Here is a 12,046-nt window from a genome sequence, read left to right on the forward strand (position 1 = left end):
TATGTGCAAATATAAATAATTTGTGCTTTTTAAACAACACTAGTATATTTAGAAATGCTATATTGAAAATTCCTTGCTCTGTTAACAAAAAGCAGTGAAAAGAAGGACAAAAACACCAAATGTAACTTTAACTGCCAATAGGTCACTAAACAATTCTATAATGGTTAGCTGTGAAACAATAAAAGTAACATTATAAACAATCCGTTAAAAATTCTGAATTCTGACCTGAGGGTTTCCAGTGTACATTGAGGACTATCCAGTCCAGCAGACAGAAGCTTCACTCCTGAATCCTGTAGGTCATTGTTACTCAGGTCCAGCTCTTTTAGAGAAGAGGAGTGGAAGTTGAGAACTGAGGACATAACTTCACAGCTTCTTTCCAAGAGGTTACAGCCACTCAGTCTGAAAAAAAAATCACTTTTATCATTAAAATATGGCAAGAATTGCTCTCTCTCTCTCTCTCTCTCTCTCTCTCTCTCTCATATGTGTGTGTCATTGTGCTCTAAAATTCATGGTTGACCAAAAACCTATAAATTCAAGCCTTGAGCAAAGTTAAACAAGCTCAATAAAAAGCTCAATAAAACAAAGTTGCTGAGTGAAGAGCATCATTCACTTCATTGTGTTGTTTGTACGCACACTCTCTGAGATTAAGTTTGTCTTTGACATCAGTCTCAGTCAGTGTAGAACAGGGGTTGACAACCCTAGGCACACGTGACACAGCTGGCATGCGAAGGGTTAACTGATGGCATAGCTGGACTGGCCATCGGGCATACCAGTGATGGAGATTTTTCGTTCTTATGGGCCGATGTTTTTGTTGTTGTTGTTGTTTTTGTAATGGTATAAACAATGATAGGTGTTGGATTGGCCAGATGCTGATCAATGTGTAAAAATAACTCAGTTGTTTGGTGGTGGCTGTGGTGGAGCTTTCACAGAGGCCAGCAGGTGGATGAGGGAAAGGGGAGGCAGTAGGAGGAGAGACCCGAGGCAGCCGCAGGTCCGAGTGTCAGGTGAACTGAACTTCAGGTAAGAAGTTATGACCTGCAGTCTATCTGGGTCAGATATAAACCAAGTTTAGGTGTAGTTTTTTTTCGTTGTGCTGACTTTTTACAGTCAGTTATAACAACTCATACTGTGCACTAGCTAGCATGATGGAGTTTCTATACAGCCAACGGCTGGGCGGGTGCTATGATGTTACTGATAGTGAACTTTATTTCATTCATAAGATTAGTTAGTAGAGTTGCCAACGGTCCTGTAAAAAGACGGAATCATCTCATATTCAGAGAAAATATTACATGTTTCGTATTGAGGTGAAAAGGAACGCACTTTGTCCCGTACTTCAGCTAGAATGGAAAAAGACACAAAGCTGAAGTTATTCTGTGTGTTTACGCTGCACAGCTGCCTCTTCTCTCATTCTCTCCTCCCTCTCCTGTTGCTACTTCCCCAAAGCTGAGGCTACTTGTTTGTTTATCGCCCACTTTGCACCAGAAACAGGAAACCAGCAGAGGTCGCGTTAAACAACAGCAGCACAAAAAAACAAAAGAAAAAAACAACAGCAGCACGTTTAAGCTTGATCAGCTGTTGTTAGAATTTATTTAATATTACTTTCTAGTATCAGCTGAGGTTTGCTGGAGCCACAACCGTAAGCTGCTGGCCATGATATAGGTTTGGATATGTGGTGAGAGCGAAACGGAGATGTCCTTAGTGAATTATCAGAGCTAAACAGGTGATGGGGAAACAGGTTTACCTTTTAGGTGACAAGAATGAGTTGAAGGGAAGTTATGAACTGTTTCTGAGAGACAAATAACACCAGGATCCTTTTCTAAGTAGCTGACAGCTGGTAACTGTGCAGGGGCGGGTCTAGCAAAGTTTTGCCAGGGGGCCAGATAGGGCATGAACAGGAAAAGGGGGGCACAAAGAAATACTTTTCTTTCTTATTCTCATTTAAAATTTCTAGCTTTTAATAAATAATTATCTGAATCTTATAACCAAAGTTTTTATCTGATGTAAAATGTATAGAAATCATACATATACCAACAAGACAGTGTACATCACTGTCACAACAGCGTTTGTTTTCATTCAAAGGCTTTATGGCTTTTCCTATAATATCTGGTGGGCCGGTCTCTAGTCAAAATGCCCCGGCTGATTTTTGTCCCAGTCCAGCCCTGGGCATGACACGCAGTAAATTAATCTGAGAAGGTGCATTACAAAAAAATAAATGGCCGGGCCAGCGGTGCACATCGCAAATTAACTCACATAGACACATTAGCTGTGCCGCTTCTTAATGACGGTATCTTAGCTAACAACCCCAACTGCCAGATTCAACTTGTAATTGGCTAAAAAAAAATTCAATATTCTGACACTTCAAATGCTTCAGGAGCTGTTCGCTCAGCGCAGCATCAACACCACGGAAATACAGGGATACATCCGTAGACTCGAGACAGAACTCGCACTCTGTGGGCGTCAAAGTTTGCAGAACTACGAACGCAGCTGGAATCCATAGCTGTGCGTGTTCATGGAGCTTGCATTTTCACCTGCTGGACATCACTGCCTGATAAGTTTAACTGTCTTCAGAACATTGCAGAGGCCTTATTGACAGTATTTGGCTCTACATATTTGTTTTAGCAGATTTTCTCTCACACGAAGAGAGTCCTCAGGTAACCATCTGAATGCTGGACACTTGGAGACCTGTGTCTCTGAGTGGGAGACCAGAGATCACATTAACATGTATATCTCTGTATTAACAAACATGCCATATTGGCCTAGTTTATTTTTCTTATCATTGTTGCGAGGAGACCATAAATAGCATTTGCATTTTCTGTTGTACAGTTCATTTGCTGTTATGGAGTTCTTGATATGGATAAAAAGTGTCCTTTTTTTTGCTTCAAAATACCTATACCTTATCTGATAGCTGCCAACATCAGCGAACAAATATAATTCTAGAAAGTTGGTCTATATAGTATGTAACTGTTAGTATAGAGCGTTATTAAATTTATTGCTAATGCAATCATATGGCACACTGACTTCTGAGGACATTTTAGATGGCACTCATCAGAAAGGTTGCCGACCCCTGGTGTAGAATCAGCCATTCCAAGGTTTTCATTCTATGTGATTTAAGGGCCACTGGTCTGTAGTCGTTTAGTTTATCTGGATACTTTATTTTTGGTACTGGCAAAACATGTATGTGTATGTAATACTGTTTTCCATAGTGCCTGCAGTAGTCCCCAGCTATATACTCGGGTTAAAGATCATATGGAGAAGCTGACATAGTTGGGCAGCTGTTTCTGTGATAGACCAGGTTGGAGGCATAGGTGTGAGAGAGGAAGTAGCTGCCACGTGGGAGATGCCAGATGCGAGTAGGGGAAGCTGTGGTGGAGAAGCACACTTGTGGAGGACAATTATGAGAAGCCAGCTGAGGAGAAGCAGTGGAAGTGGGTGTGGCCACGGAGTCAGAGGTGGTATAGAATCCTCTCCACACCTCACGGATGCTGCTGTATTGTAGATTCTATTCAATGTTCTTTTTGTATTCCACTTTTGCTATTTTTAATCTCTTTATCAGCTGATGTTGCACCTGTTTGAACCAATCTTTGTCACCACCTCTAAAAGTGACCTTTTCTGGTTGAGGATTTGTCTATATGTTACTTGTGTTCCAGGGTTTGTTATTGTGGAAACAGCATACACTCTTTGTTGGTACAATTGTGTCTCCACAGAAGTTGATGTACTCTGTTCTACAAAGTGGCGGCAAGGTAGTAACTTTGTCAGCTTTATTGACATTGGCATACTGCAGATTAAGGGTTTTATTTTCTCGTGTAGGACAGTCAACAAATGATGTATATCCAATCAGGTGGGACGAGAGGGAAACATGGTTGAAGTCTGTGATATTATGTTTAGTCTGTATCCTCGCAACAGTTTCAGGGTGGACTTCGCGTTACAATTCAGCTGTTGAGTTGGGTGAAACATAGGCAAATATTGGTATTGTATGACTGAATTTTCTTGGTATAATATAATCACATACCAACTGCCATCAAGATGTACATAGACGCCATTCCTAAAAGACTCGACAAAATTTAACCATTAATTAATGGTTAAATCTTAAAAATGATCAATTAACCTGCATCGATGGATAATGTACCAGACGCCTTTAAGATTTCCACAACTGAACCATTGCTGAAAAACCTTTTACTCGTCCCACCCGTCTAGGCTAATTCTAGGGCAATCTCAAACCTTTCATTTATTTCTAAAAGAGCAGTTAAACTGATCATCTTTATAAGAATGGTTTGTCTAAAGATTACAAATGGTCTTTTTATGAACTCTGACAGTAGACTCATCTTTATACTTGTCGTGTTTGACCCCAGTGCTGTGATATTTCACTATAGAAATTAGAATATGCCATAGGTATTGGACAGTGCTGCGCTGAAGGGGTTTGAATCACATCTATCTAATAAACTCAGATTTGTTCATGTGAAATTGGGAGTCTTCTTCACATTGAGTTCCACATGTTCTGTGCCGGGATCAGTTCTATTTACATTATTGGGCGATCGTGGCTCAAGAGTTGGGAGTTCGCCTTGTAATCGGAAGGTTGCCGGTTCGAGCCCCGTCTCGGACAGGCTCGGTCGTTGTGTCCTTGGGCAAGACACTTCACCCGTTGCCTACTGGTGGTGGTCAGAGGGCCCGGTGGCGCCAGTGTCCGGCAGCCTCGCCTCTGTCAGTGCGCCCCAGGGTGGCTGTGGCTACAACGTAGCTTGCCATCACCAGTGTGTGAATGTGTGTGTGAATGGGTGAATGACTGGATATGTAAAGCGCTTTGGGGTCCTTAGGGACTAGAAAGCGCTATATAAATACAGGCCATTTACCATTTACATTATCCATACCTTCCTTCGGCAGTATTATTATTAAAAAAAAAAAAAACATAAGATACATTTTTATTGTTATGCAGATGATATCCAGCTGTGTCTACTCATGAAGACAGAAGACACAAACCAATAAAGTTAAACTACATGAATGTCTTAAAGTCAAGTGTGTGAATTTAAAACCTGAGGCACAGGGGGCTGAGTGTTCAGACCTGTTCTTATTTTGGTAAAATGGCTTATGGAGGTGCTTGGTCTTGACAACTGAACTAATCTGAAGGAAATGTACCAAAGTGGTCTGGAGAAAGATAAAAATACTTCTCCAGGAGCACTATTGATAAAATTTCTTGATGACAGGGACAAAATTAATATATTGTATAATGAGTAGCTGGATAAATAGATTTTTTTTCCATGAATCAGTACATTTTTTTCTTAGATCCAACAACAGGAACCTTTAAATAGAAAAACAAATATGATTTTGTTCATCAGCCTGGGTGGGTCATATGGAGTACTTGCACTTTCTACTGTTATGAAACACTAGAACTAAAACTTACTTGACTGTGATTACATCATTATATTCAAACGTTTGAGATTTTTAACAGGATTAGATTTTGATTTGCATGACTTTCTTCTTAAATAGCTTTAACATTTTAGAAATAAAAAGAGGATATTTACTTACACAGCTTTGTTGGAGGCTTTGACCACTGGCAGCAGCCTTAGAAGAGCCTCCTCAGAGGCTGAGAATTTCTTTAAGTCAAATTCATCCAGATCTTTTTCTGATGACAGTAAGATGAAGACCAGAGCTGACCACTGAGCAGGAGACAGCTCATCTGTGGAGAGAAGTCCTGAACTCAGGGACTGTTGGATCTCCTCCACTAGAGAACTATCATTCAGTTCATTCAGACAGTGGAACAGATTGATGCTTTTCTCTGCAGACAGATTCTCATTGATCATCTTCTTGATGTACTGAACTGTTTCCTGATTGGTCTGTGAGCTGTTTTCTGTCTGTATCAGCAGGTCTCGCAGGAGACTTTGGTTGGTCTGGAGTGAAAAACCCAGGAGGAAGCGCAGGAACAAGTCCAGGTGTCCATTTGGACTATGTAAGGCCTTGTCCACAGCACTCTGGTATAAAAACGTCGGCTCGCTTGTTTCAGACTTCTGGGAGGTTGTTTGTTGTTTTTCCAGCAGATTTACTCCAGAGTTGATGAAGGTCAGTTGGACATGAAGAGCAGCCAGAAACTCCTGAACACTTAAATGAATGAAGCAAAACACCTTGTCTTGATACAGCCCTCTTTCCTCTTTAAATACTTGTGTGAACACTCCTGAGTACACCGAGGCTGCTCTGATATTGATGCCACACTCTGTCAGGTCTGATTCATAGAAGATCAGGTTTCCTTTCTGCAGCTGATCAAAAGCCAGTTTTCCCAGAGACTCAATCATCTTCCTGCTCTCTGGAGTCCAGTGTGGATCTGTCTCAGCTCCACCATCATATTTGACCTTCGTCACTTTGGTCTGAACCACCAGAAAGTGGATGTACATCTCAGTCAGGGTCTTGGGCAACCGTCCTCCCTCTCTGGTTTTCAGCACATCCTCCAGAACTGTAGCAGTGATCCAGCAGAAGACTGGGATGTGGCACATGATGTGGAGGCTTCGTGATGTCTTGATGTGTGAGATGATCCTTTTTCTCTGCTTCCTATCTCTAAATCTCTTCTTAAAGTACTCCTCCTTCTGTTGATCAGTGAACCCCCTGACATCTGTCACCATATCAACACACTGTGGAGGGATGAGATGGGCTGCTGCAGGTCGTGTGGTTATCCAGATGCGAGCAGAGGAAAAAAGGTTCCCCCTGATGAGATTTGCAAGCAGAACATTTACTGAAGTGTACTCTGTAATATCAGTCAGGGTTGCTGTGTTGTTGAAGTCCAAAGGAAGTCGACACTCATCCAAACCATCAAAGATGAACACAACCTGGTAGTCTTCAAACCTCCAGATTCCTGCTTCTTTGGTTTCAGTAAAGAAGTGATGAACAAGTTCCACCAAGCTAAACTTTTCCTCTTTCAGCACATTCAGCTCTCTGAAAGTGAATGGAAATATGAACTGGATGTCCTGGTTGGCTTTGCCTTCAGCCCAGTCTAGAGTAAACTTCTGTGTTAAGACTGTTTTCCCAATGCCAGCCACTCCCTTTGTCAGCACTGTTCTGATTGGTTTACCTCTTCCAGATGAAGGTTTAAAGATGTCTTCTTGTCTGACTGTTGTTTCTGGTCTGTCTGGTTTCCTGGATGCTGTTTCAATCTGTCTGACCTCATGTTCATCATTGACCTCTGCAGTCCCTCCCTCTGTGATGTAGAGCTCTGTGTAGATCTCATTCAGAAGGGTTGGGTTTCCTGCTTTAGCGATCCCCTCAAACACACACTGGAACTTCTTCTGCAGATTAGATTTAATTTCATGCTGGCTCCACTTATAATCCCTAGTGCAAGTTCCTGAAAGAAACAACAGATTAAAAAGAAAAAAAAATACACACACACACACACACACACACACACACACTCTTAAATAGAGGAATCTTCTTACGGCTCTGTAGATGATCAGCCAGCTTCTTATGTTTCATTTTCCTCAGGAAGTACATTGTGATCTCAACAAATGCCTTTCTGCTCGACTTCTGGTCATCATCTTCATCCTCCCTCTGACTCTCTAAGGCTTCCGTATAATCTGGACTCAGAACCTTCTGGATCTTCCCCAGCTCATTCTTCACAAAGCTGATGATGTTTTCCTCCAGAAGCTAGAAGAGAATGCTACATGAATCATCCAGTCACTCTGCAACCTCAATCAGGGTGAAGGGTAAGAGAAGAGAGACAACCCATAGAGACCCAGAAGCATCAAATCACATAAAACACAAACAGAAAAGATTAAAGGATTAAATTAAGTTAAGTGAGATGACATAGGTAGAGAAACACCTGTGGATTAAAAAGAAGGCAGTGAAGAACAAAAGCTCAGTGCATCAAATCCCCTTTCAGCCTGAGCTTATAGCAACACAATTAAGGGATAGTTTATGGTATCCATAAGTTGTCATGGTTGTGTGTTGGTTCACCTCTGCTGCATTTTTCCCCATTATTGTTCAGTGCAAACATTGGGCAAAACATCTTTAGATCACTGCAGTGCAGTGCAAGAACTAGAAACAACATGCAATACTCACAACTAACCAAAGAAAAAAAATACAGGTCCCTAACAGAAAAATAAAAATGAGTCATATTTCTATATGCCAGCTTCACAGTGTGAAGTTGGATGCCATCTCTCATAGGGATGGGTACTGATATCCGGTGCCATTATGGTTCTGACATAAACGGTAGTAACCAGACCGAAAAGCAGCGCACATTTCGGTGCTTTTTTTCCCTTGAGATGTCATACACTTGGATTCTAGCCAATCATTTTACCTTTCCAAGGATAGTAGGCGGGCCCAGGTGTACATTCTTTTAGAGCAGAGCTACAAATTAAAATTGCACAAGGCGAAGCGGTCAAAAGTCTGGCTGTACTTCACAGCAAAAGATGCAAACTCAGCAGCCTACAGCAAGTGCTTTAAGGTGATACTGTGATACTGTGCAAAGGAGGTAACACCTCAAATCTGATGAAACACCTGGCGACACATAGCGTTTTTTTAAAAGCCGAGAAATGCACCGTATTTGATAGCTTGCTGCAAGACCTCACACCGTGCACATCTACTGCGGGTGTGGTGCCTGTTATCGGACCCGGAGTTAGCAACATCCCCCAAGAACTTTCTGCTACCTGCCAGTGTAGCAGAAATGATGACGGACGATGATGGCAGCAGCAGCAGCCATTCTTCTCTGGGTGAGTAGCTTAAAGTTGTTCATTTGTAATTTGCGTTGAGTAGGCTAACCATGTTATTAAATTAATGCATGTAAGGTGAACTAGCAAACACCGTCGTAGTTACATGCGGCTGTCTTCTTGTTTGATGGCAGATACTCCCTTCACCCTGACTAAAAAGGCTAAAATGACCAAAGTGGAAAACAGCTAAACATGAGAGTTTTTTGGACAAAGTTTGTGTTTTTTCCATTGTTTAAGCACTGCTTCCAGCCAAGAGTGATACCATATATGCCCTATAGCTGCAGAAAAGGCTAACATTGTTATATTTTTACAAAAAAAAACAACTGGTAAACATGAGAGGTTTTAGGTATGTTGTATCAACAGAAAAGGCTAACTTGGTTATCATTTTGCAGAAAAAAAGTGCTAAAAAGTGCTAAAAATAAAAACATAAGAGGGTTTTGGACAAAGTTTGTGTTCTCCATTCTTTAAGCACCGGTTCGAGCACTGGTTCGAGCACCGTTTAAGCACCGGCACTCTTAAGCAAAACCAAACACTGACAGCTCTTCAAGTTTTAAAACATTTTATTTTCAAACAAGTAACAAGGTAAATATTGTGCTACTGGATCTGTTCCAGAGTTGCAGAGCAACAGATCTTGCCTGTTATCACTAACAGGCAAGATCTGTTAGTGATAAGGTGAATCTTGATGATCAAGGGGATCATTTTATTATTTATAAAGCACTTTAAAACAGCTCACCTGACACAAAGTGTTTTACATATAAATAAAAGCCAAATAAGAGAAAAAGCAAAATAATTAATAAAATAACTAATTTAATTACAAGTCTCAATGAGGTCAAAAGCTAAAGAATAAAAATGAGTTTTAAGACGTGTTTTAAAAGTGGAGAGTGAAGGGGTCTCTCTATTGTGCAAGGGCAAGTTATTCCATAATTTAGGAGCCACGATAGAAAAGGCCCTGTCCCCTCCAAGCTTCCTCCTGGATCTCGGTACTTCCAGGAGCAGCTGGTCAGCTGACCTAAGAGACTGACGGGGGGGGGGTGTCCAAATTCATGGACTGCATCCTCCTGAGGCCGCATTTGTAGGCCAATTACGTCACAGCGACGCGACAAAGGCTGTCCAAATTTGTAGATTCCTCCAGATGCGGTTGACAAATGCGTCCTCCTTTTCCCCAGATTTGAAAGATGGGTAGGGTGTATCCTTCATGGCCCACTATATCTCAGACTTCATAGCGCGGCCCAGGCAATTGCAGTTTCCAACAATGGCGGCAGCTAATTAGTTTTAATTTTACTCTTATTCTTTCTGGATCACAAATTACATTTTCAACATATTTTCAGGCGAGAGTGTAGCTGTGTAAACTTCAAATATCTGCTTGGTTTATCAAGACATCACATACTTGCAAAAGTGCTCCCAACATTTTGGAGACGTCTGTTACCCACTAGCTCCATAGCTAGCCAGCTCACTAAAGCCGGTGAAAACAGCGAGCTACCGGCACATCGTTTTCAAACCCCCCGCAATCTTTCGCTACTCAGCTTAAACATGATAAATATAGGTCATTTATAGAACTTAAAAATGTTATTGTTTGGCTTTTTTCAGTGTTTTATTTGTTTGTGAGTAAACCAGTTTGGCTGAGATTAAAAGTTCTAAAGTTTTCACACTGCTGAATAAAAGTCAAATGGAAAACTGATTAAACAGGGCACGATCGAGAATTTACGCCAGTGTCCTGTTGTATTTTAAATAGCAAAGAGCCGACGGCTGAGTTTCTTAAACTCCACCGAGACAGCTGGTGACGCGAATCTGAAGGCTAGACCGTCCAATTTCACAACTGCTCACTTCTGGCCAACCTGGCCTTCTGAGGACCCAGCCCACATAGACCGAAGGTTGGGTCCTTAGGAGGATGCACTCTATGAATTTGGACACCCCTAGGGTGTGTAGGGATTAGAGCAGGGCGATATGGCCAAAAATATTTATCACAATATATAATTGAAACTTTGCGATAACGATATAACTGACGACATAATTGATGCGAGACAAAATACGAAATACAACTTTACTAGCACAAAAAAACCCATCAATGTATTTTCCCTTATACAAGCAGCTGTTTTTTTATGTGCATTAAAGCTATCTAAAAATTTAACAGTGCAAATGCAAATTCTTTGCTCAAAGTTTAACCAAAAGGCATTTCCAGTGGAAATGGGCTGACATATCCTGAGCATAACCATATATAATATCCACTAAAGTTAAAAAGAGGTGCTTTGCAACATTAAACTGCAGTGCCAAATAAAAACGTCTAATACATATTTTTTTGGACCATAAGGTGCAAAGGATTATAAGGCAAATTAAGCAAAACAAAGCAGTCAGATAAGTCAAACTTTATTCAACTGAATCTTCTTGCTTCCTCCACTTCTGTACCATTAATTCCTTAATGCTGTATTCTATCACAGCTGCTCTATTCCCATGTTGCCGCAGTATATTTATGACAAACTTCGCATTGTGGATGGATTTTCTCAGTTGTTCTCCTGACTGAAGTTTGTTCTGTTTACAGCATCCTGCCATGCGATTGCATTTAGTTAAATTAGTTAACCATCAGGAACCCTCTCGTTAACTTTTATCGAGTGGAAAAAACTTAGTGTTCACCTTCCAGCTTCACTGTTTATGTTATGCTAAGATAGCTGTGTCGCTAGCGATCACATAGCAAATCAATATATACCAGCTAGCCCAACTTCAGTAACCCTACAAACGTCACTGCTGTTTAGTTTTCTGTCTTCATCTATGTTGGAAGTGATAGCAGAGCTGTACGTTTGAATTTTTTCAGAAATCTCTCAGTCAGAACAAGGTATATCATGCTTAGGTAACTAGCGAAACTAGCTTGCTAACTTCCGCTACCTTCTAACTCCATTAAATGTAATAAATTCTGTTTTCATGGATGCCTGGATGTTTAACTTAATTGTTACACCTGGTAAAGCAGCAATGCTGATCATTTTATCAAAGATAAAAGAATTTAGACAGTTTTTAACTCTCCGTGTGCAGCGGTGCTCGTTTGACTTCGGGACCTGAAGGGACGGAGTTTTGGACCCAGATTGCTCCGCGAGGCTCCTGACTATGGTAGCCGTAATGCTCAGACAATCCATCAAGCGGTGCTGCTTCATAGTTTACCAAAGTCGTACTAAAACATTTTTTGACAGATTTTTTAGCACTGTGTACCACATAAACTCGGCTCGAGGTCAGTAAACACAACCAGAATTCATACATAACACACACTAGATTATAAGGTGCACTGTCGAGTTTTGAGAAAATTGAAGGCTTTTACGAGCACCTGGTTCATTTTGAACCAGCTGCAGACGTGAGAGCAATAACTGACTGACCCGCACATA

General features: G+C 41.1%; 1 protein-coding gene across 2 annotated transcripts in view; it reads right to left on the bottom strand.

Annotated features, from left to right (window-relative positions):
• LOC100702088 (NLR family CARD domain-containing protein 3) overlaps positions 1-12,046 on the bottom strand; it is a 39,525-nt gene that overhangs the window by 14,142 nt on the left and 13,337 nt on the right. The window contains exons 1-2 of one of the 2 annotated variants that reach the window (XM_019351667.2): positions 5,521-6,752; positions 226-399 (exon numbers count right to left, since the gene is read on the bottom strand). In XM_019351667.2, the coding sequence (XP_019207212.1) occupies positions 226-399; positions 5,521-6,605 (1,259 nt within the window). In that variant the 5' untranslated portion in view covers positions 6,606-6,752. Of the gene's footprint in view, positions 1-225; positions 400-5,516; positions 7,322-7,412; positions 7,621-12,046 lie in introns of those variants that run through there. The other variant, XM_019351666.2, reaches the window with a different exon arrangement.

Source organism: Oreochromis niloticus, linkage group LG23 (genome assembly GCF_001858045.2).
Source record: "Oreochromis niloticus isolate F11D_XX linkage group LG23, O_niloticus_UMD_NMBU, whole genome shotgun sequence".
Taxonomy (NCBI): domain Eukaryota; kingdom Metazoa; phylum Chordata; class Actinopteri; order Cichliformes; family Cichlidae; genus Oreochromis; species Oreochromis niloticus.